This window comes from Cherax quadricarinatus, chromosome 79, assembly GCF_038502225.1.
Source record: "Cherax quadricarinatus isolate ZL_2023a chromosome 79, ASM3850222v1, whole genome shotgun sequence".
Lineage (NCBI taxonomy): Eukaryota > Metazoa > Arthropoda > Malacostraca > Decapoda > Parastacidae > Cherax > Cherax quadricarinatus.
In genome coordinates this window covers 5,411,265-5,431,801 of record NC_091370.1, presented here as the reverse complement: position 1 = coordinate 5,431,801, position 20,537 = coordinate 5,411,265, and the positions used below count along the sequence as shown (strand labels likewise).

General features: G+C 39.3%; 1 protein-coding gene across 5 annotated transcripts in view; it reads right to left on the bottom strand.

Annotated features, from left to right (window-relative positions):
* Positions 1-20,537, bottom strand: part of LOC128702751 (putative uncharacterized protein MYH16) — a 64,186-nt gene that overhangs the window by 29,342 nt on the left and 14,307 nt on the right. For all 5 annotated transcript variants that reach the window (XM_070101841.1, XM_070101839.1, XM_070101840.1 and 2 more), the window contains one exon: positions 14,898-15,087. In XM_070101841.1, coding sequence (XP_069957942.1) covers positions 14,898-15,087 — 190 coding nt within the window. The remainder of the gene's footprint in view (positions 1-14,897; positions 15,088-20,537) is intronic.

Below are 20,537 nucleotides of genomic sequence, written 5' to 3'. Positions count from 1 at the left end.
TTACCTCCTCATCTGTATATAGTCCTACTGTCTTCAAGTTATGTCCTGGAATTTGTATTGATAAAGCCACTGGATGGCGAAACGTCTACAATAAAGATACCCAGATGTTGCACATGCGTCTTAATTTCATCTTGTCGGTATTATATACCATTCTTGCACAACTTGTCAGACACTGCAACATCATGGAATCTTGATTCTCAGGACATGTACATAACCTTCACGGCTACGACAACTACTACTACAACTAGCCCATCTCTTTGGGAAGGACCTACTTCCACTGGGAATCCCACCTACCAGTGACTATGCCCTCGTCTGCTACACCTGACGTTACTATATAAGCGCCAGGCTCCTTGCTTCTGCTTCAGATTCTCCACGACTACGGTGCTCTTCGCACCTACTCCTAGGTTGAGGGACTGATTACCTCATCTTCTGTATATAGTCCTACTGTCTTCAAGTTATGTCCTAGAATTTGTATTGATAAAGCCACTGGATGGCGAAACGTCTACAATAAGGATACCCAGATGCTGCACATGTGTCTTAATTTCATCAAGTGTGACATGTTGATAGGGTTCATTGACTGTGTGCATAGGAGTCACAAGTGGTATATAAAAGTGTTTTTCCACCTTGTAGACATTGCAGTCCTCAATGCATTCAATATGTACAAAATAAAGACTTGAAAAAGACAACGTTTTGCAGAATTCTCCCTGAATGTCATAAAACAGATAGCAAAATAGTATGGTATCACACTTGTACCTGCCCCTCAACAGTGACATGTCCCCCAACCACAACCAGTTGGGGAAGTGCCAGATTGAATCATCCTTAACTGTCACTACCTGATACCAATACCACCTACCCCAAAGAAGAAGTATTCGCAGAAAAAGTGTGTTGTGTGTTTTAGCACCACAAAACGACCCCAACAGTGGAAGGACACACGATTCATGTGTCACCAGTGTGGGGTGGCATTCTGTATGAATCCATGCTTCATGGAGTATCATACAATCGTAGAGTTCTAGAAACATAAGTGGGACATGTAAATATTTGTATATAGTTGTAGATAATAGAATGTGATTCAACCAGGTGTGAAAAATCACCTATCAGTGTGTATATGTGTTTGTGACAGTATGATTATAATTATGTATATAATATTTGTGTATAAACAACAATTGGCCATGAAATCAAAAGAATTACTGTAAAACATGATTATCATATCATAAAAACTAAGAAAAAAAAAAAAAAAAAAAAAAGATAAATATGTAGAATTTCTGCAAGCGGCAGAGCTCCACGTTGCCGTCAGGTGATCATCAAGTGCCAACTTCGCAGGCTCATATCTCAGTAAGTGCTGGCCCAATTTTTTTTTTATTCTATGACACGTAGAAAAATGTGCTCTTTATTTCTATAAAAGAAAAAAAGCATTATTTTTTTTCAAAATGTTCGTAGCGCTGGGCAAGAGAACATAAATCTATGTTTGGACAGTTAACAGGTTAATATGCAGAGCATTTTGGGCAAACTTAAGATTAATTAAGATTAATAAGGCAATGACAAACTGAGTGGTTTTTATATACAGTTTCTTAGGTTTGGTAAAAAAAAAAAAAAAAAAAAAAAAAAAAAAAAAAAAAAAAAAAAAAAAAAAAAAAAAAAAAGTTGGAATAAAACCAAGAAAGGTAAACTTATCATTGATAACATCTGCTACATAATATTTGGGAACTAAGCATGTAACTTTTAAATTAATATTAAGATAGTAGTAGGTTGGTAGACAGCAACCACCCAGGGAGGTACTACCGTCCTGCCAAGTGAGTGTAAAACGAAAGCCTGTAATTGTTTTACATGATGGTAGGATTGCTGATGTCTTTTGTCTGTCTCATAAATATGCAAGATTACAGGTATGTCTTGCTACTTCTACTTACACTTAGGTCACACTACACATACATTTTTTTTTTTTTTTTTTTTTCAACAAGTCGGCCGTCTCCCACCGAGGCAGGGTGACCCAAAAAAGAAAGAAAATCCCCAAAAAGAAAATACTTTCATCATCATTCAACACTTTCACCACACTCGCACATTATCACTGTTTTTGCAGAGGTGCTCAGAATACAACAGTCTAGAAGCATAAACATATAAAGATACACAACATATCCCTCCAAACTGCCAATATCCCAAACCCCTCCTTTAAAGTGCAGGCATTGTACTTCCCATTTCCAGGACTCAAGTCCGACTATATGAAAATAACCGGTTTCCCTGAATCCCTTCACTAAATATTACCCTGCTCACACTCCAACAGATCGTCAGGTCCCAAGTACCATTCGTCTCCATTCACTCCTATCTAACACGCTCACGCACGCTTGCTGGAAGTCCAAGCCCCTTACCCACAAAACCTCCTTTACCCCCTCTCTCCAACCCTTTCGAGGACGACCCCTACCCCGCCTTCCTTCCCCTATAGATTTATATGCTTTCCATGTCATTCTACTGTGATCCATTCTCTCTAAATGACCAAACCACCTCAACAACCCCTCTTCTGCCCTCTGACTAATACTTTTATTAACTCCACACCTTCTCCTAATTTCCACACTCCGAATTTTCTGCATAATATTTACACCACACATTGCCCTTAAACAGGACATCTCCGCTGCCTCCAACCGTCTCCTCGCTGCTGCATTTACCACCCAAGCTTCACACCCATATAAGAGTGTTGGTACTACTATACTTTCATACATTCCCTTCTTTGCCTCCATAGATAACGTTTTTTGACTCCACATATACCTCAACGCACCACTCACCTTTTTTCCCTCATCAATTCTATGATTAACCTCATCCTTCATAAATCCATCCGCCGACACGTCAACTCCCAAGTATCTGAAAACATTCACTTCTTCCATACTCCTCCTCCCCAATTTGATATCCAATTTTTCTTTATCTAAATCATTTGACACCCTCATCACCTTACTCTTTTCTATGTTCACTTTCAACTTTCTACCTTTACACACATTCCCAAACTCATCCACTAACCTTTGCAATTTTTCTTTAGAATCTCCCATAAGCACAGTATCATCAGCAAAAAGTAACTGTGTCAATTCCCATTTTGAATTTGATTCCCCATAATTTAATCCCACCCCTCTCCCAAACACCCTAGCATTTACTTCCTTTACAACCCCATCTATAAATATATTAAACAACCATGGTGACATTACACATCCCTGTCTAAGACCTACTTTTACCGGGAAGTAGTCTCCCTCTCTTCTACACACCCTAACCTGAGCCTCACTATCCTCATAAAAACTCTTTACAGCATTTAATAACTTACCACCTATTCCATATACTTGCAACATCTGCCACATTGCTCCTCTATCCACTCTATCATATGCCTTTTCTAAATCCATAAATGCAATAAAAACTTCCCTATCTTTATCTAAATACTGTTCACATATATGCTTCAATGTAAACACCTGATCTACACATCCCCTACCCACTCTAAAACCTCCTTGCTCATCCGCAATCCTACATTCTGTCTTACCTCTAATTCTTTCAATTATAACCCTACCGTACACTTTTCCTGGTATACTCAGTAAGCTTATTCCTCTATAATTTTTACAGTCTCTTTTGTCCCCTTTCCCTTTATATAAAGGGACTATACATGCTCTCTGCCAATCCCTAGGTACCTTCCCCTCTTTCATACATTTATTAAACAAAAGTACCAACCACTCCAACACTATATCCCCCCCTGCTTTTAACATTTCTGTCATGATCCCATCAGTTCCAGCTGCTTTACCCCCTTTCATTTTACGTAATGCCTCACGTACCTCCCCCACACTTACATTCTGCTCTTCTTCACTCCTAAAAGATGGTATACCTCCCTGACCAGTGCATGAAATTACTGCCTCTGTTTCTTCCTTAACATTTAAAAGTTCCTCAAAATATTCTCGCCATCTTCCCAATACCTCCATCTCCCCATCTACTAACTCCCCTACTCTGTTTTTAACTGACAAATCCATATTTTCCCTAGGCTTTCTTAACTTGTTTAACTCACTCCAAAATTTTTTCTTATTTTCATTAAAATTTCTTGACAGTGCCTCTCCCACTCTATCATCTGCTCTCCTTTTGCACTCTCTCACCACTCTCTTTACCTTTCTTTTACTCTCCATATACTCTGCTCTTCTTATAACACTTCTGCTTTGTAAAAACCTCTCATAAGCTACCTTTTTCTCTTTTATCACACCCTTTACTTCATCATTCCACCAATCACTCCTCTTTCCTCCTGCCCCCACCCTCCTATAACCACAAACTTCTGCCCCACATTCTAATACTGCATTTTTAAAACTATTCCAACCCTCTTCAACCCCCCCACTACTCATCTTTGCACTAGCCCACCTTTCTGCCAATAGTCGCTTATATCTCACCCGAACTTCCTCCTCCCTTAGTTTATACACTTTCACCTCCCTCTTACTTGTTGTTGCCACCTTCCTCTTTTCCCATCTACCTCTTACTCTAACTGTAGCTACAACTAAATAATGATCCGATATATCAGTTGCCCCTCTATAAACATGTACATCCTGGAGCCTACCCATCAACCTTTTATCCACCAATACATAATCTAATAAACTACTTTCATTACGTGCTACATCATACCTTGTATATTTATTTATCCTCTTTTTCATAAAATATGTATTACTTATTACCAAATTTCTTTCTACACATAGCTCAATTAAAGGCTCCCCATTTACATTTACCCCTGGCACCCCAAATTTACCTACTACTCCCTCCATAACATTTTTACCCACTTTAGCATTAAAATCCCCAACCACCATTACTCTCACACTTGATTCAAAACTCCCCACGCATTCACTCAACATTTCCCAAAATCTCTCTCTCTCCTCTACACTTCTCTCTTCTCCAGGTGCATACACGCTTATTATAACCCACTTTTCACATCCAATCTTTATTTTACTCCACATAATCCTTGAATTAATACATTTATAGTCCCTCTTTTCCTGCCATAGCTTATCCTTCAACATTATTGCTACTCCTTCTTTAGCTCTAACTCTATTTGAAACCCCTGACCTAATCCCATTTATTCCTCTCCACTGAAACTCTCCCACCCCCTTCAGCTTTGTTTCACTTAAAGCCAGGACATCCAGCTTCTTCTCATTCATAACATCCACAATCATCTCTTTCTTATCATCTGCACAACATCCACGCACATTCAGACTTCCCACTTTGACAATTTTCTTCTTCTTATTCTTTTTAGTAATCTTTACAGGAAAAGGGGTTACTAGCCCATTGTTCCCGGCATTTTAGTTGACTTTTACAACACGCATGGCTTACGGAGGAAAGATTCTTATTCCACTTCCCCATGGATATAAAAGGAAAATTAATAAGACCAAGAACTATTAAGATAAAATCAAAGAAAACTCAGATGAGTGTGTATAAATAAATGTGTACATGTATGTGTAGTGTGACCTAAGTGTAAGTAGAAGTAGCAAGACATGCCTGTAATCTTGCATATTTATGAGACAGACAAAAGACATCAGCAATCCTACCATCATGTAAAACAATCACAGGCTTCGTTTTACACTCACTTGGCAGGACGGTAGTACCTCCCTGGGTTTTCTTTGATTTTATCTTAATAGTTCTTGGTCTTATTACTTTTCCTTTTATATCCATGGGGAAGTGGAATAAGAATCTTTCCTCCGTAAGCCATGCGTGTTGTAAAAGTCAACTAAAATGCCGGGAACAATGGGCTAGTAACCCCTTTTCCTGTAAAGATTACTAAAAAGAATAAGAAGAAAATTGTCAAAGTGGGAAGTCTGAATGTGTGTGGATGTTGTGCAAATGATAAGAAAGAGATGATTGTGGATGTTATGAATGAGAAGAAGCTGGATGTCCTGGCTTTAAGTGAAATAAAGCTGAAGGGGGTGGGAGAGTTTCAATGGAGAGGAATAAATGGGATTAGGTCAGGGGTTTCAAATAGAGTTAGAGCTAAAGAAGGAGTAGCAATAATGTTGAAGGATAAGCTATGGCAGGAAAAGAGGGGATATAAATGTATTAACTCAAGGATTATGTGGAGTAAAATAAAGATTGGATGTGAAAAGTGGGTTATAATAAGCGTGTATGCACCTGGAGAAGAGAGAAGTGTAGAGAGAGACAGATTTTGGGAAATGTTGAGTGAATGCGTGGGGAGTTTTGAATCAAGTGTGAGAGTAATGGTGGTTGGGGATTTCAATGCTAAAGTGGGTAAAAATGTTATGGAGGGAGTAGATAAATTTGGGGTGCCAGGGGTAAGTGTAAATGGGGAGCCTTTAATTGAGCTATGTGTAGAAAGAGATTTGGTAATAAGTAATACATATTTTATGAAAAAGAGGATAAATATACAAGGTATGATGTAGCACGTAATGAAAGTAGTTTATTAGATTATGTATTGGTGGATAAAAGGTTGATGGGTAGGCTCCAGGATGTACATGTTTATAGAGGGGCAACTGATATATCGGATCATTATTTAGTTGTAGTTACAGTTAGAGTAAGAGGTAGATGGGAAAAGAGGAAGGTGGCAACAAGTAAGAGGGAGGTGAAAGTGTATAAACTAAGGGAGGAGGAAGTTCGGGTGAGATATAAGCAACTATTGGCAGAAAGGTGGGCTAGTGCAAAGATGAGTAGTGGGGGGGTTGAAGAGGGTTGGAATAGTTTTAAAAATGCAGTATTAGAATGTGGCAGAAGTTTGTGGTTATAGGAGGGTGGGGGCAAAAGGAAAGAGGAGTGACTGGTGGAATGATGAAGTAAAGGGTGTGATAAAAGAGAAAAAGGTAGCTTACGAGAGGTTTTTACAAAGCAGAAGTGTTATAAGAAGAGCAGAGTATATGGAGAGTAAAAGAAAGGTAAAGAGAGTGGTGAGAGAGTGCAAAAGGAGAGCAGATGATAGAGTGGAAGAGGCACTGTCAAGAAATTTTAATGAAAATAAGAAAAAATTTTGGAGTGAGTTAAACAAGTTAAGAAAGCCTAGGGAAAGTATGGATTTGTCAGTTAAAAACAGAGTAGGGGAGTTAGTAGATGGGGAGATGGAGGTATTAGGTAGATGGCGAGAATATTTTGAGGAACTTTTAAATGTTGAGGAAGAGAGGCAGTAATTTCATGCACTGGTCAGGGAGGTATACCATCTTTTAGGAGTGAAGAAGAGCAGAATGTAAGTGTGGGGGAGGTACGCGAGGCATTACGTAGAATGAAAGGGGGTAAAGCAGCTGGAACTGATGGGATCATGACAGAAATGTTAAAAGCAGGGGGGGATATAGTGTTGGAGTGGTTGGTACTTTTGTTTAATAAATGTATGAAAGAGGGGAAGGTACCTAGGGATTGGCAGAGAGCATGTATAGTCCCTTTATATAAAGGGAAAGGGGACAAAAGAGACTGTAAAAATTATAGAGGAATAAGTTTTGATGAATGGTTTGAAAAAACCGACAAGTTGAAGATTGAGACACTTATGCAGCATATGGAAATAAGTTTACTGAGTATACCAGGAAAAGTGTACGGTAGGGTTATAATTGAAAGAATTAGAGGAAAGACAGAATGTAGGATTGCAGATGATCAAGGAGGTTTCAGAGTGGGTAGGGGATGTGTAGATTAAGTGTTTACATTGAAGCATATATGTGAACAGTATTTAGATAAAGGTAGGGAAGTTTTTATTGCATTTATGGATTTAGAAAAGGCATATGATAGAGTGGATAGAGGAGCAATGTGGCAGATGTTGCAAGTATATGGAATAGGTGGTAAGTTATTAAATGCTGTAAAGAGTTTTTATGAGGATAGTGAGGCTCAGGTTAGGGTGTGTAGAAGAGAGGGAGACTACTTCCCCGTAAAAGTAGGTCTTAGACTGGGATGTGTAATGTCACCATGGCTGTTTAATATATTTATAGATGGGGTTGTAAAGGAAGTAAATGCTAGGGTGTTCGCGAGAGGAGTGGGATTAAATTTTGGGGAATCAAATTCAAAATGGGAATTGACACAGTTACTTTTTGTTGATGATACTATGCTTATTGGAGATTCTAAAGAAAAATTGCAAAGGTTAGTGGATGAGTTTGGGAATGTGTGTAAAGGTAGAAAGTTGAAAGTGAACGTAGAAAAGAGTAAGGTAATGAGGGTATCAAATGATTTAGATAAAGAAAAATTGGATATCAAATTGGGGAGGAGGAGTATGGAAGAAGTGAATGTTTTCAGATACTTGGGGGTTGACGTGTCGGTGGATGGATTATGAAGGATGAGGTTAATCATAGAATTGATGAGGGAAAAAAGGTGAGTGGTGCGTTGAGGTGTATGTGGAGTCAAAAAACGTTATCTATGGAGGCAAAGAAGGGAATGTATGAAAGTATAGTAGTACCAACACTCTTATATGGGTGTGAAGCTTGGGTGGTAAATGCAGCAGCGAGGAGACGGTTGGAGGCAGTGGAGATGTCCTGTTTAAGGGCAATGTGTGGTGTAAATATTATGCAGAAAATTCGGAGTGTTGAAATTAGGAAAAGGTGTGGAGTTAATAAAAGTACAGTGGACCCCCGGTTAACGATATTTTTTCACTCCAGAAGTATGTTCAGGTGCCAGTACTGACCGAATTTGTTCCCATAAGGAATATTGTGAAGTAGATTAGTCCATTTCAGACCCCCAAACATACACGTACAAACGCACTTACATAAATACACTTACATAATTGGTCGCATTCGGAGGTAATCATTATGAGGGGGTCCACTGTATTAGTCAGAGGGCAGAAGAGGGGTTGTTGAGGTGGTTTGGTCATTTAGAGAGAATGGATCAAAGTAGAATGACATGGAAAGCATATAAATCTATAGAGGAAGGAAGGAGGGGTAGGGGTCATCCTCGAAAGGGTTGGAGAGAGGGGGTAAAGGAGGTTTTGTGGGCAAGGGGCTTGGACTTCCAGCAAGCGTGCGCGAGCGTGTTAGATAGGAGTGAATGGAGACGAATGGTATTTGGGACCTGACGATGTGTTGGAGTGTGAGCAGGGTAATATTTAGTGAAGGGATTCAGGGAAACCGGTTATTTTCATATAGTCGGACTTGAGTCCTGGAAATGGGAAGTACAATGCCTGCACTTTAAAGGAGGGGTTTGGGATATTGGCAGTTTGGAGGGATATGTTGTGTATCTTTATATGTGTATGCTTCTAAACTGTTGTATTCTGAGCACCTCTGCAAAAACAGTGATAATGTTTGAGTGTGGTGAAAGTGTTGAATGATGATGAAAGTATTTTCTTTTTGGGGATTTTCTTTCTTTTTTGGGTCACCCTGCCTTGGTGGGAGACGGCCGACTTGTTGAGAAAAAAAAAAAAAAAAAAATTAAGATAAATATTATACATATGTAAAAACAAGCTGAAGAGGAAAAATTCCTGTCTTCATTTTCATAACATATAAATTTTAACTCAGCTAGCTGGTTCTAATAAGATTCATCCAACTAGGTATATTTCTATATGCCAGAGAAAGGTTAACATGGGGCCCTCCTGTTGGCATTCGTTCTAAAATACGTACATTACTCAGCTCACATACTGAGGTCCGTGGTTTGATCCCCAGTACATGAGGAAACATTAGGACACATTTCCTAAAGACACCTGCTGTCCCTCTTCACCTATTAGTAAAACAGGTACCTGGGAATTAGTCGCATCCTGGGGACAAAATTGACCCCAAAATGTTCTGTATAACAAAGGGTTTTCTATACAGCAGTATATACATTATACTTGAACTTGTAAAAATAAATATCATTATATTATTATTACTATACTCCTCAAAAACTTTGCTCCCTCAGTACTACTTGCTAATCCACACTCACCTTACTTACGATATGTGAATGAGGAACAAGAAGTTCCTACCCTCCTTCATGGAAACTATCTTCATGCTAGCAAAGGACTGATTCACAAATAGCCCATAGTTTTAAAATGAAACTTTTAAATGATGCTTCAGTTAGTCCTGGATCATTATCAAATCACACCCAAAATATCTAGTTTCCTCTCTAAAATTTGGATTACTTTTGAACTGTTCCATCCATAATACTGATTTTTTTATTGTTGGTTAACACAAGCCTATCCGATGTTATCCTGATGCCAAATGACTTCGAACAGGCGATAAATGGCATGCCCATGCACTCTGCCCCAGGGCCAGACTCATGGAACTCCGTGTTTGTCAAGAACTGCAAGAAGCCACTATCTCGAGCCTTTTCCATCCTATGGAGAGGGAGCATGGACACGGGGGTCGTCCCACAGTTACTAAAAACAACAGACATAGCCCCACTCCACAAAGGGGGCAGTAAAGCAACAGCAAAGAACTACAGACCGATAGCACTAACATCCCATATCATAAAAATCTTTGAAAGAGTCCTAAGAAGCAAGATCACCACCCATCTAGAAACCCATCAGTTACACAACCCAGGGCAACATGGGTTTAGAACAGGTCGCTCCTGTCTGTTTCAACTATTGGATCACTACGACAAGGTCCTAAATGCACTAGAAGACAAAAAGAATGCAGATGTAATATATACAGACTTTGCAAAAGCCTTCGACAAGTGTGACCATGGCATAATAGCGCACAAAATGCGTGCTAAAGGAATAACAGGAAAAGTCGGTCAATGGATCTATAATTTCCTCATTAACAGAACACAGAGTAGTCGTCAACAGAGTAAAGTCCGAGGCTGCTACGGTGAAAAGCTCTGTTCCACAAGGCACAGTACTCGCTCCCATCTTGTTCCTCATCCTCATATCCGACATAGACAAGGATGTCAGCCACAGCACCGTGTCTTCCTTTGCAGATGACACCTGAATCTGCATGACAGTGTCTTCCATTGCAGACACTGCAAGGCTCCAGGCGGACATCTACCGAATCTTTCAGTGGGCTGCAGAAAACAATATGAAGTTCAATGATGAGAAATTTCAATTACGTACTCAGATATGGTAAACACGAGGAAATTAAATCTTCATCAGAGTACAAAACAAATTCTGGCCACAAAATAGAGCAAAACACCAATGTCAAAGACCTGGGAGTGATCATGTCGGAGGATCTCACCTTCAAGGACCATAACATTGTATCAATCGCATCTGCTAGAAAAATGACAGGATGGATAATGAGAACCTTCAAAACTAGGGAGGCCAAGCCCATGATGACACTCTTCAGGTCACTTGTTCTATCTAGGCTGGAATATTGCTGCACACTAACAGCACCTTTCAAGGCAGGTGAAATTGCTGACCTAGAAAATGTACAGAGAACCTTCACGGCGCGCATAACGGAGATAAAACACCTCAATTACTGGGAGCGCTTGAGGTTCCTAAAACTGTATTCCCTGGAATGCAGGCGGGAGAGATACATGATTATATACACCTGGAAAATCCTAGAGGGACTAGTACCGAACTTGCACACGAAAATCACTCACTACGAAAGCAAAAGACTTGGCAGACGATGCAACATCCCCCCAATGAAAAGCAGGGGTGTCACTAGCACGTTAAGAGTCCATACAATAAGTGTCAGGGGCCCGAGACTGTTCAACTGCCTCCCAGCATACATAAGGGGGATTACCAACAGACCCCTGGCAGTCTTCAAGCTGGCACTGGACAAGCACCTAAAGTCGTTTCCTGACCAGCCGGGCTGTGGCTCGTACGTTGGTTTGCGTGCAGCCAGCAGCAACAGCCTGGTTGATCAGGCTCTGATCCACCAGGAGGCCTGGTCACAGACCGGGCCACGGGGGCGTTGACCCCCGGAACTCTCTCCAGGTAAGGACTCTTGATTTGATGACTGGAGCTACCCTCCACTTTTCCAAGTCAAACCTGATTACCACCCATTCCCCAGGCACTAACTCTTGTGGGTTCAGCACTTTCACCATGAATATAACAAAGAACAAAAAAGAAAAAACTAAATTTTAAAAAGAAAGAGAGAGAGAGAGAGAGAGAGAGAGAGGGTGGGGGGAGGGGGGGATGACTCGAGTATGGAACACATTCGTACAGCATAATGATGTCAACGAGATAAAGTCAGTTGATCAAATGAAAATGATGGCCCACAGATGGCTCCAACTTCATCCTGTTCCCTACTTGTATGTTATTTTATTATTTTTTATTATCACACTGGCCGATTCCCACCAAGGCAGGGTGGCCCAAAAAAGAAAAACTTTCACCATCATAACAATAAAAATGCTTTCAAATGAGCTGATGTAGGTAACAGCTCTTGGCTTGTCAATAAAGTTAGGAATCCTTAACCTGTAAATAGCTTGTCAGTAAAGCTAGGGATCCTTAACCTAACCTTGTTCAACCTAACCTACAGCAAACATTGTCCTATAAAAACGAAACAGATCACAAACAAACGACTTGATTGCCCATGGCTAACCAGCACCATTCTGAAATCCATTGACAAGAAATACCAATATGAAAAGCAATATAGACAGGGCTTAATACACAAAGATATTCTTAAACACTATTCATCAGTTCTCACCAAAGTGATAAAGAAAGCCAAACAACTATACTACTCCAGTAGATTCACAGACACTAGAGGAGATATAAAAAAGACCTGGAAAACACTCTCTCAGATTCTAGGGACCCACAAACTGAAAAAAAAACAAGAATGTTGTCCTAACTAAACCTAATGAAACACCACTACATCCCACTGACACAGCTAACAAGATAAACGACTTCTTCTCAACCATAGGATCTAATCTCGCTAATAAATTCCCACATACCATTGCCCATGCCAGGGAATTACTTAGATGGGAATTTCCCAAATTCCTTCTATCTTGCACCAACTGAGCCCACGGAAGCCACCGAGATTATAAAGTCACTTAAAAATAACTCAGGGAATCTGTCTCATGTCCCACCATTACTGTACAAGCGAGCGGCGGCCCATGTCCTTTCGCATGCTATTTCATTACTTTTTAACAAGTCACTAGAAACTAGCACCTTCCCAAAACTACTCAAGATGGCAAGGGTTACACCAAAACATAAAGGTGGTGACCCCACAGACTTAAACAACTATAGGCCAATATCAAACTTACCATTGCTATCCAAAATCTTTGAGAAACTCGTGCACAGGAGACTATATTCATTTATAACGGCACAAAACATACTCAACCCCTGCCAATTTGGATTCAGGAAAAATAAAAGCACTAATGATGCAATCATAAAAATGCTAGATCTGCTTTACACAGCATTGGAAAATAAGGAATATCCACTAGGAATTTTTATTGACCTAAGAAAAGCTTTTGACACAGTAGACCACGACATCCTACTCCACAAACTTGACCATTACGGTATAAGAGGTCATGCGCTTGCTTATTTCAAATCTTACCTTACTAATAGGTATCAGTATGTCACCATTAAAAACACAGCATCAACAACACGGCCACTTGATACTGGAGTTCCGCAGAGAAGTGTCCTTGGTCCCCTGCTCTTCCTCATATACATCAATGATCTTCCAAACGTATCCCAACACCTGAAACCCATTCTCTTTGCTGACGACACGACTTATGTCATCTCTCACCCTAATCTTGCCACCCTCAACACCATTGTTAACGAGGAGCTGATCAAAATATCGACTTGGATGACAGCCAATAAACTTACGCTTAACACTGACAAAAGCTACTATATTATGTTTGGTAGCAGAGCAGGAGATGCACAAATTAACAATAAGATCGACAACACTCTAATTACCAGACATAATGAGGGCAAATTCCTAGGCCTATACCTTGACAACAACCTGAATTTCAGCACCCATATCCAACACATAACCAAAAAAGTATCCAAAACGGTTGGGATCCTCTCCAAGATACGATACTACGTGCCGCAAAATGCCCTTCTCACACTATACCACTCACTTATTTATCCATACCTCACCTATGCTATTTGTGCTTGGGGATCAACTGCAGCAACACACCTAAAGCCAATAATAACCCAACAAAAAGCTGCAGTAAGAATAATCACCAAATCCCATCCCTGGCAACACACCCCCCCACTCTTCATAGATCTAAACTTACTCCCTGTTCAGTACATCCACACTTACTACTGTGCAATCTACATCTACAAGACCTTAAACTCCAATATCAACCTTGACCTAAAATGCTTTCTTGATAGTTGTGACAGAACCCACAGGCATAACACAGACACAAACATCTCTACGACATTCCCCGTGTCCGACTAAACCTTTACAAAAATTCAATGTATGTCAAAGGCCCTAAAATCTGGAACACCCTACCTGAGAACTCTAGAACTGCAGACACATTCATCACCTTCAAAACTACCTTTAGAAAACATCTTATCTCCCTGATACACCCCGTCAACTAACTACACGAATACCACCTGACGGTTCACACTTACACTCACTCACCCATTTGACCATAAACAGAAATATTAATCTCAATCTTAAAATAATGAATCCTGTGATACTCCAATACTGAAACTATGTACTGTGCCAAATCAAAAGCATTCACACTGCTAAACTCACAAACTAGTATTTAGTCACTTAGCCATAATACCAACTTACCTCATAATTTGTAATATTTTAAAATTAAGAATTAAACTAAGTCTGCCCGAAATGCCTAGCCATGCTAGGTGTTCTAGTGGTACACTCTGTAATTATTATTTTACTACATGTAAACCACACAATAACCAAATTCTGTAAACTAAGCATTGTAATCCTTGTAGAGAATAAACTTTGAATTGAATTGAATTTGAATTTGTCAAACCCTGTGTAAAAAAAAAAAAAAAAAAAAAAAAAAAAAAAAAAGAGGGAGAGTTAACAAGTTGCTATCTTTCAAGGGAATTTCTGTAAGCTGATGATCCAATTAATTGAAACTACTCTCTCTCTTCCATGAATCAAACCTGATTACCTCCCATTTCCCAGATGTTGCATGACCCTTTGAAATTTAGCTCTTCCCCATCATTATATTACTACTACCGTTTTATTGGTTGACTGTTGGGGTCCATGAGTTGGTCCCTCTCATGATGAGCTAACATGAGCTGGTTCCTGAGGTCTGGCTCCCAGTCATTCACAAATCTCTGTAGCTCATGTATGAGAGGTTGCAGCTCCTGCTTTGTTTTCTCAAGTGACTCTTCCTCTTTCTTGTTGTCCTCCAGCACTTTGATTTCTGGAAAAAAAAATTAGCAACTTGAATTAAATAACTGCTTAATTCTTTTTTAACCCTTTCAGGGTCAAGAGGCCAAATTTCAAAGTGTGCACCAGGATCCAAGAATTTTCAAAAAAAAGTTTTGTTATTTTTTCTGATGAAATGGCAGAGAATCTTTTTCTGAAGGTAATAAAACAAAAAGTGCAAAATTTGATGGAAAATTGATGAAATTATACTCTCACGAATTTTGATGTGTCAGCGATATTTACGCATCGGCAATTTTTTGACTTTGACTCCCATTTTAGGCCATTATATTATTCCGTCAACCAAATTCTTAGCTATTTCACTAGCATTACTTTTATTCTATCGACTAAGCACAAGAAATCGCCAAGTCAACTGTTTCAACTACAAAATAAAGTGATCGGAAATTGGTAATTTGGCCAATTTAACGCAAAGTTCAAAATACACCTACCATCCAACTTACGACCGAGTTCAGTTCCGAGAAACCGGTCGTAAGTCGAAATGGACATAAGTTGAACTTTACTACTGAATATCAACATCACATTTTTGTAATGACTTTATTGTTTTATTTTGGTATTTCATGTTTTACTTTACTTTTTATGCTGTTAGTACTGTATTTTATACTGTAAGGTTTAAGATAAACACTGTGCAACACAAATAGTTGTTTATTTCCCAAAAATTTGGCATAAAAAACACGGTCGTAAGTCGAGTGGTCGTATGTCGAGCAGGTTGTAAGTCGGATGGTAGGTGTATTCCAATTTCAAAATAGGGTCCAGAATAAACAATGCAGGCATTCCTGGCACTAAACTACCATTTCCTCTGTTCAGTAGTTACGTTTCCAGGCTTTACAAATGAATTCCATTTTGATTTTTTATTCCCATAATGAATTTTCATTCAAACCAAAAAATAGAAGATTTACTGTTATGCAATATTGTAAAACTTGTATAAATAACATCACCACAATTGTGAACATATATTAGACCCACCAGCTGGCATGTATTAGACGTTTGAGGTCATTTGTTTACTCTTGAACATCGGCAAAAATTTAACATTTCAGCTACATTGAGCTCAGTTTCAAGCCATTTCCAGTATTAAAACCAATCAAAATCATCTCTATTTCTGTAATATATCTTCCATTCTATCAAATGAGACCAAGAGATCGCAAATACAACTATAAAAAACATACAAAAAACACTGCAGTCGCTGTTTTAATCGAAAATTACGGTCTCTGTTTTTTTTCTCATCATGCACTGTGTGCTGCAGGATTTGTTTTATGTGGTGCACACATACCACATAGATGTATTCTCTCATATCTAGGCCCAAATTTACCACTCACAGCTTATCAGTGAGTGGAGCTCATAGTGTAGACCTACGGTTTGGACCCTCAACTCAAGGCCATAGAACTACGGCACAAACCCTGAAAGGGTTAAGAATAAAGAATGAAGATTATATTTCTTCGTAAAGGTTACAATGTGTAATTACAATTTTGGTTTGCTGAGTACAAAGAATGCCACTATCATGCCGGGGCATTTTGGGCAGACTAACTCTAGTACATAATAACTACATAAATCTAGACAAGATAAGAGTGGTTAACTTTTTATTAAATCTTTATTTAATCTTAATACTAATGCGAGGTAGTCAAGGTAGAGGTTTATAAGAATAATAATCATGAAGTTGCACATAATAAAAACAATATTACGTACAATTAATGGTTCAAGCAGTAATATTTTATAGATCGGCAGATGTTTAACAGCCTAGAGGTCATTTAATATAATATTTGGGAGAGTTAATAATAATAATAATAATATATCTTTATTTACTACAAGTACATGTACAAGGTATACAGTCCTAGCTGACAACAATGACATACTACTATATAGAAAGTCCCTTGTTATGCTCCGCATTTCGGGCAAATTAGGTCAGTGTCCCAGGATGCGACCCACACCAGTCGACTGACACCCAGGTACCCATTTTACTGATGGGAAACAGACAACAGGTGGAAAGAAACACGTCCAATGTTTCTACTCTGGCTGGGAATCGAACCCAGGCCCTCGCCGTGTGAAGCGAAAGCGTTAACCACCAGGCCACCAGAGCCCAGTTGCTCCAAACTGATTAGAAGTTGGTTAGTATTGAGAGATGAATTGATTTTTAAGCAAAGTCCTAAATTTATATGTAGTCAGGGGATCTTTTATCAGTTCAGGCAGTGAATTCAATTTCTTCGGGCCCTTTATGTGCACTGCATTTTTGCATGGTGTGAGACTGACACGAGGTATGTCGAATAGTGCCTTATGCCTTGTATTGTGACTGCATTCTGTTGTAGCTATTTTAAATATGCATCCTTCCCACCATGTCTTTAAAAGGGATATTTTGATGCCACTGAGGTCTCCTGAGGTGTCCTGTAGCTCAACTGGTAGTGCACTCAGGTCATACCCTGATGTCTCGGGGTCGATCCCCAGTACAGGTGGGAACATTAGTCCATGTTTACCAATCAGTAAAATAAGTACCTGGGTGTTAGTTGACTGGTGTGGGTTACATCCAGGGGACAAAACTGACCTAATTTGCCCGAAATGCTCTGCATAGTAGTGTCATTGCTGTCAGCTAGGCCTGTATACCTTGTACATGTACTTATAGAAATGAAGTTTTTTATTATTATTATTATTATTATTATTATAAGGAACTGGAGCTGCTCTACCCGTGGATCAAACCTGATTCCTCATTTCTCAGTCACTGATTCAGTGATGTAGAAAGAATAAAATATGTAATCCTCCCACCATTATCACCTGTCCCCACAAATCCTCTCACTATCTCTGCTTCCTTTCACATTTTAACTATTTTTTTTTTTAACCCTGGATGTTGCATTTGGGGGACTATCTGAATTGTAATGTCAGCACATACCTAAAAAGCCAGTGATTTAATTAATAATGGTGAATGTGTTTCCTCTTTCTTGAGACACCCCACCTCAGTGGGAGGCAGCCAGTGTGTTAAAAGACATGTGGTAATTAAGACATTTAATAAGGAAATGTTGAACCCAACAGGACTATCAATCCAGTGGAATGATAAAGCCCTTTGTCAATGTATTGGATTGAGAATGCTCCTGGTAGGCAAAGGATCATATGAAGCACCTTAATTATTGGATGTGTCATTTTCACATGCTTTTCAGTGTTAATCAGTTTAACATCTTTATTATGCACCCCATACTCATCCTGTTGGTCATAGTTAAAAACATTACAGAGGTACATAATGGGTCCAGGGGCTGGGCTGGGCTGCAAAAAAAAAAAAAAATCTGTGGTAATACATTATTTACAATGAGCACAGGCAGGGTATTTTTCCAGAATGGTTTGTAATATACCACTGTGGATAAAATACTCTGACATTTCTTGAACATTTCTGAGTGAGTTGTCTCTGATTTCATTAATCTGATCACATTCCAGTACATAATGACTCAAGGTGTGACAATAGTCCATCTGGCAAGTTTACATTTCATTTGGTCTACATCTGGTGGAGGTGATTTAACCTGCCAAAGATGCTTGTAACCCAGCTGGAGCCAGGCAGTGGTGACATCCAAGAGTCTGCTTATTTTGTTGGATGTACCATAGACATGATTTGTAAACTTTTTTTTTAACCCTGTCAAATACAAGGGCAAAACATTGTCCTACCTCAGCGTATTGCAAAGCCCATGCAGGAGGGCCCTGTATATACAGCACCCTCTATTTGGTGTTCCAGATTTTTGTTCGCTTTCAACTGAGCCATCGTTCATTATGTTTGGTGCTTTTACCGCTCTTCTGCTATTACTGTTGTTTTCATACAACCACTGCGTAAGGGAAGGACAACCCACGCCATATTTTACGATAAGTACTGTATGTACTGTGTATTTATTTTACTGTTTTTATCTTTTTTTATGCCTAGCTATACTGAGGATTTAATATGTGATAGTATAAACATGTTAGCAGGCATTTTAGATGCATATGACAATGAAACAATGACTCTTTTCCACTTGCTGGCAATTTTCATTTATTGTTTGGGGTCACGAACCTTAGAGCTGTACAAGCAGGGCCCTCCTGTACTTATCTATAGCGTACTACCACCCCCCTCCCTCTCCAGAATATCACCCACAATAGTTGGCTTACACTCAAGTAACTCAAATTCAAAATTTTATTTTGAATCTGAGTTACAGGCACCTAAATTGAATTTGAGTTGGACAGGCACCTAAAGTCAGTACCTGACCAGCCGGGTTGTGGTTTGTATGTCGGTTTGTGTACAGCCAGCAGTAACAGCCTGGTTAATCAGACCCTGATCACCAAAAGGCCTGGTCTCAGACCAGGCCATGAGGGTGTTGATTCCTGAAACCCCTCTCCAGGTACACTCCAGGTAATACATGTTATTTTTTGTAGTATACACAGAATTTACTTCTTGGATAACAGGGAAAGATGTAAGTAAACCTGCCCACATCTCCACTCATCCCAGGACTGAGCTCAGGCCCTTCACGTGTGAGGCAAAGGCTCAAGCTGTAGTGCTTTGGCTTGTACAGGAAGGACCCAAGAGTGATTCTAGGCATACATATTTCTTTACACTAATTGCCTCTGTTCACCCAGCAGTAAGTAGGTATATTAAGAATCTTCAGTGTTTTGTGAACAGTGCCAAACAGCATACTGTGACCATAAAGTGTGTACAGTATACGGAATTATCAACAGAAACAAAACATCACATAATAAGAAAATATGCATACAGTGAATTTGCATAAAGCAAGGGGACCTGTACATAGATGTTACCTGACTGTTGTGGGTTACGTCCTGGGAAAGAGGATCAAAGGACTCCAGTGGAAACAGGCTAGACAGAAGCTTTATTGGATTATCCTGGGTTACTAACCATTGTGGTTAATAAGCCAAATAAAATCTTTTGCCACTGAGCTATGAACTTCCTACTCAGGGCCAGCAACAGAAGTTTTATACAGGATTGGCATAGGGGTGGCAATCTGGTTGGAAGAGGATGATAGGGGACTTGTCTTAAAGCAGTATTATTAACATTATTATTTTTATTCAGGGGCTTGGGTAGCTGATGTAATTTTGGGGGGTTTCAGGTCTTTCTCTGAATTCAGCACTTCTACTGCTGAATTCAGGGGCAACTCACTCAGAAATGTTCAAGAAATGTCAAAGTATTTTATCCACAGTGGTATATAACCAACAATTCTGGAAAAATACCCGACTTTGCCCAGTGTAAAGAGTGAATTACCACCTAAACTTTTTTTCTATTGGTTGACCTAATTCACGTCTGCAAAAATAACCCATTACAATTCTAACTAATTCCTTACCACTGTAGCTTGTTCAGCTATCAAAACTTTGTGCACCAACTCATGAACCCATTATGTACTTCTGTAATCTTTTCACTACCACCCACAGGATTGGTATGGAGTGTATAATAAGGATATTAAACTACCTTGAGCTTAACTAAGC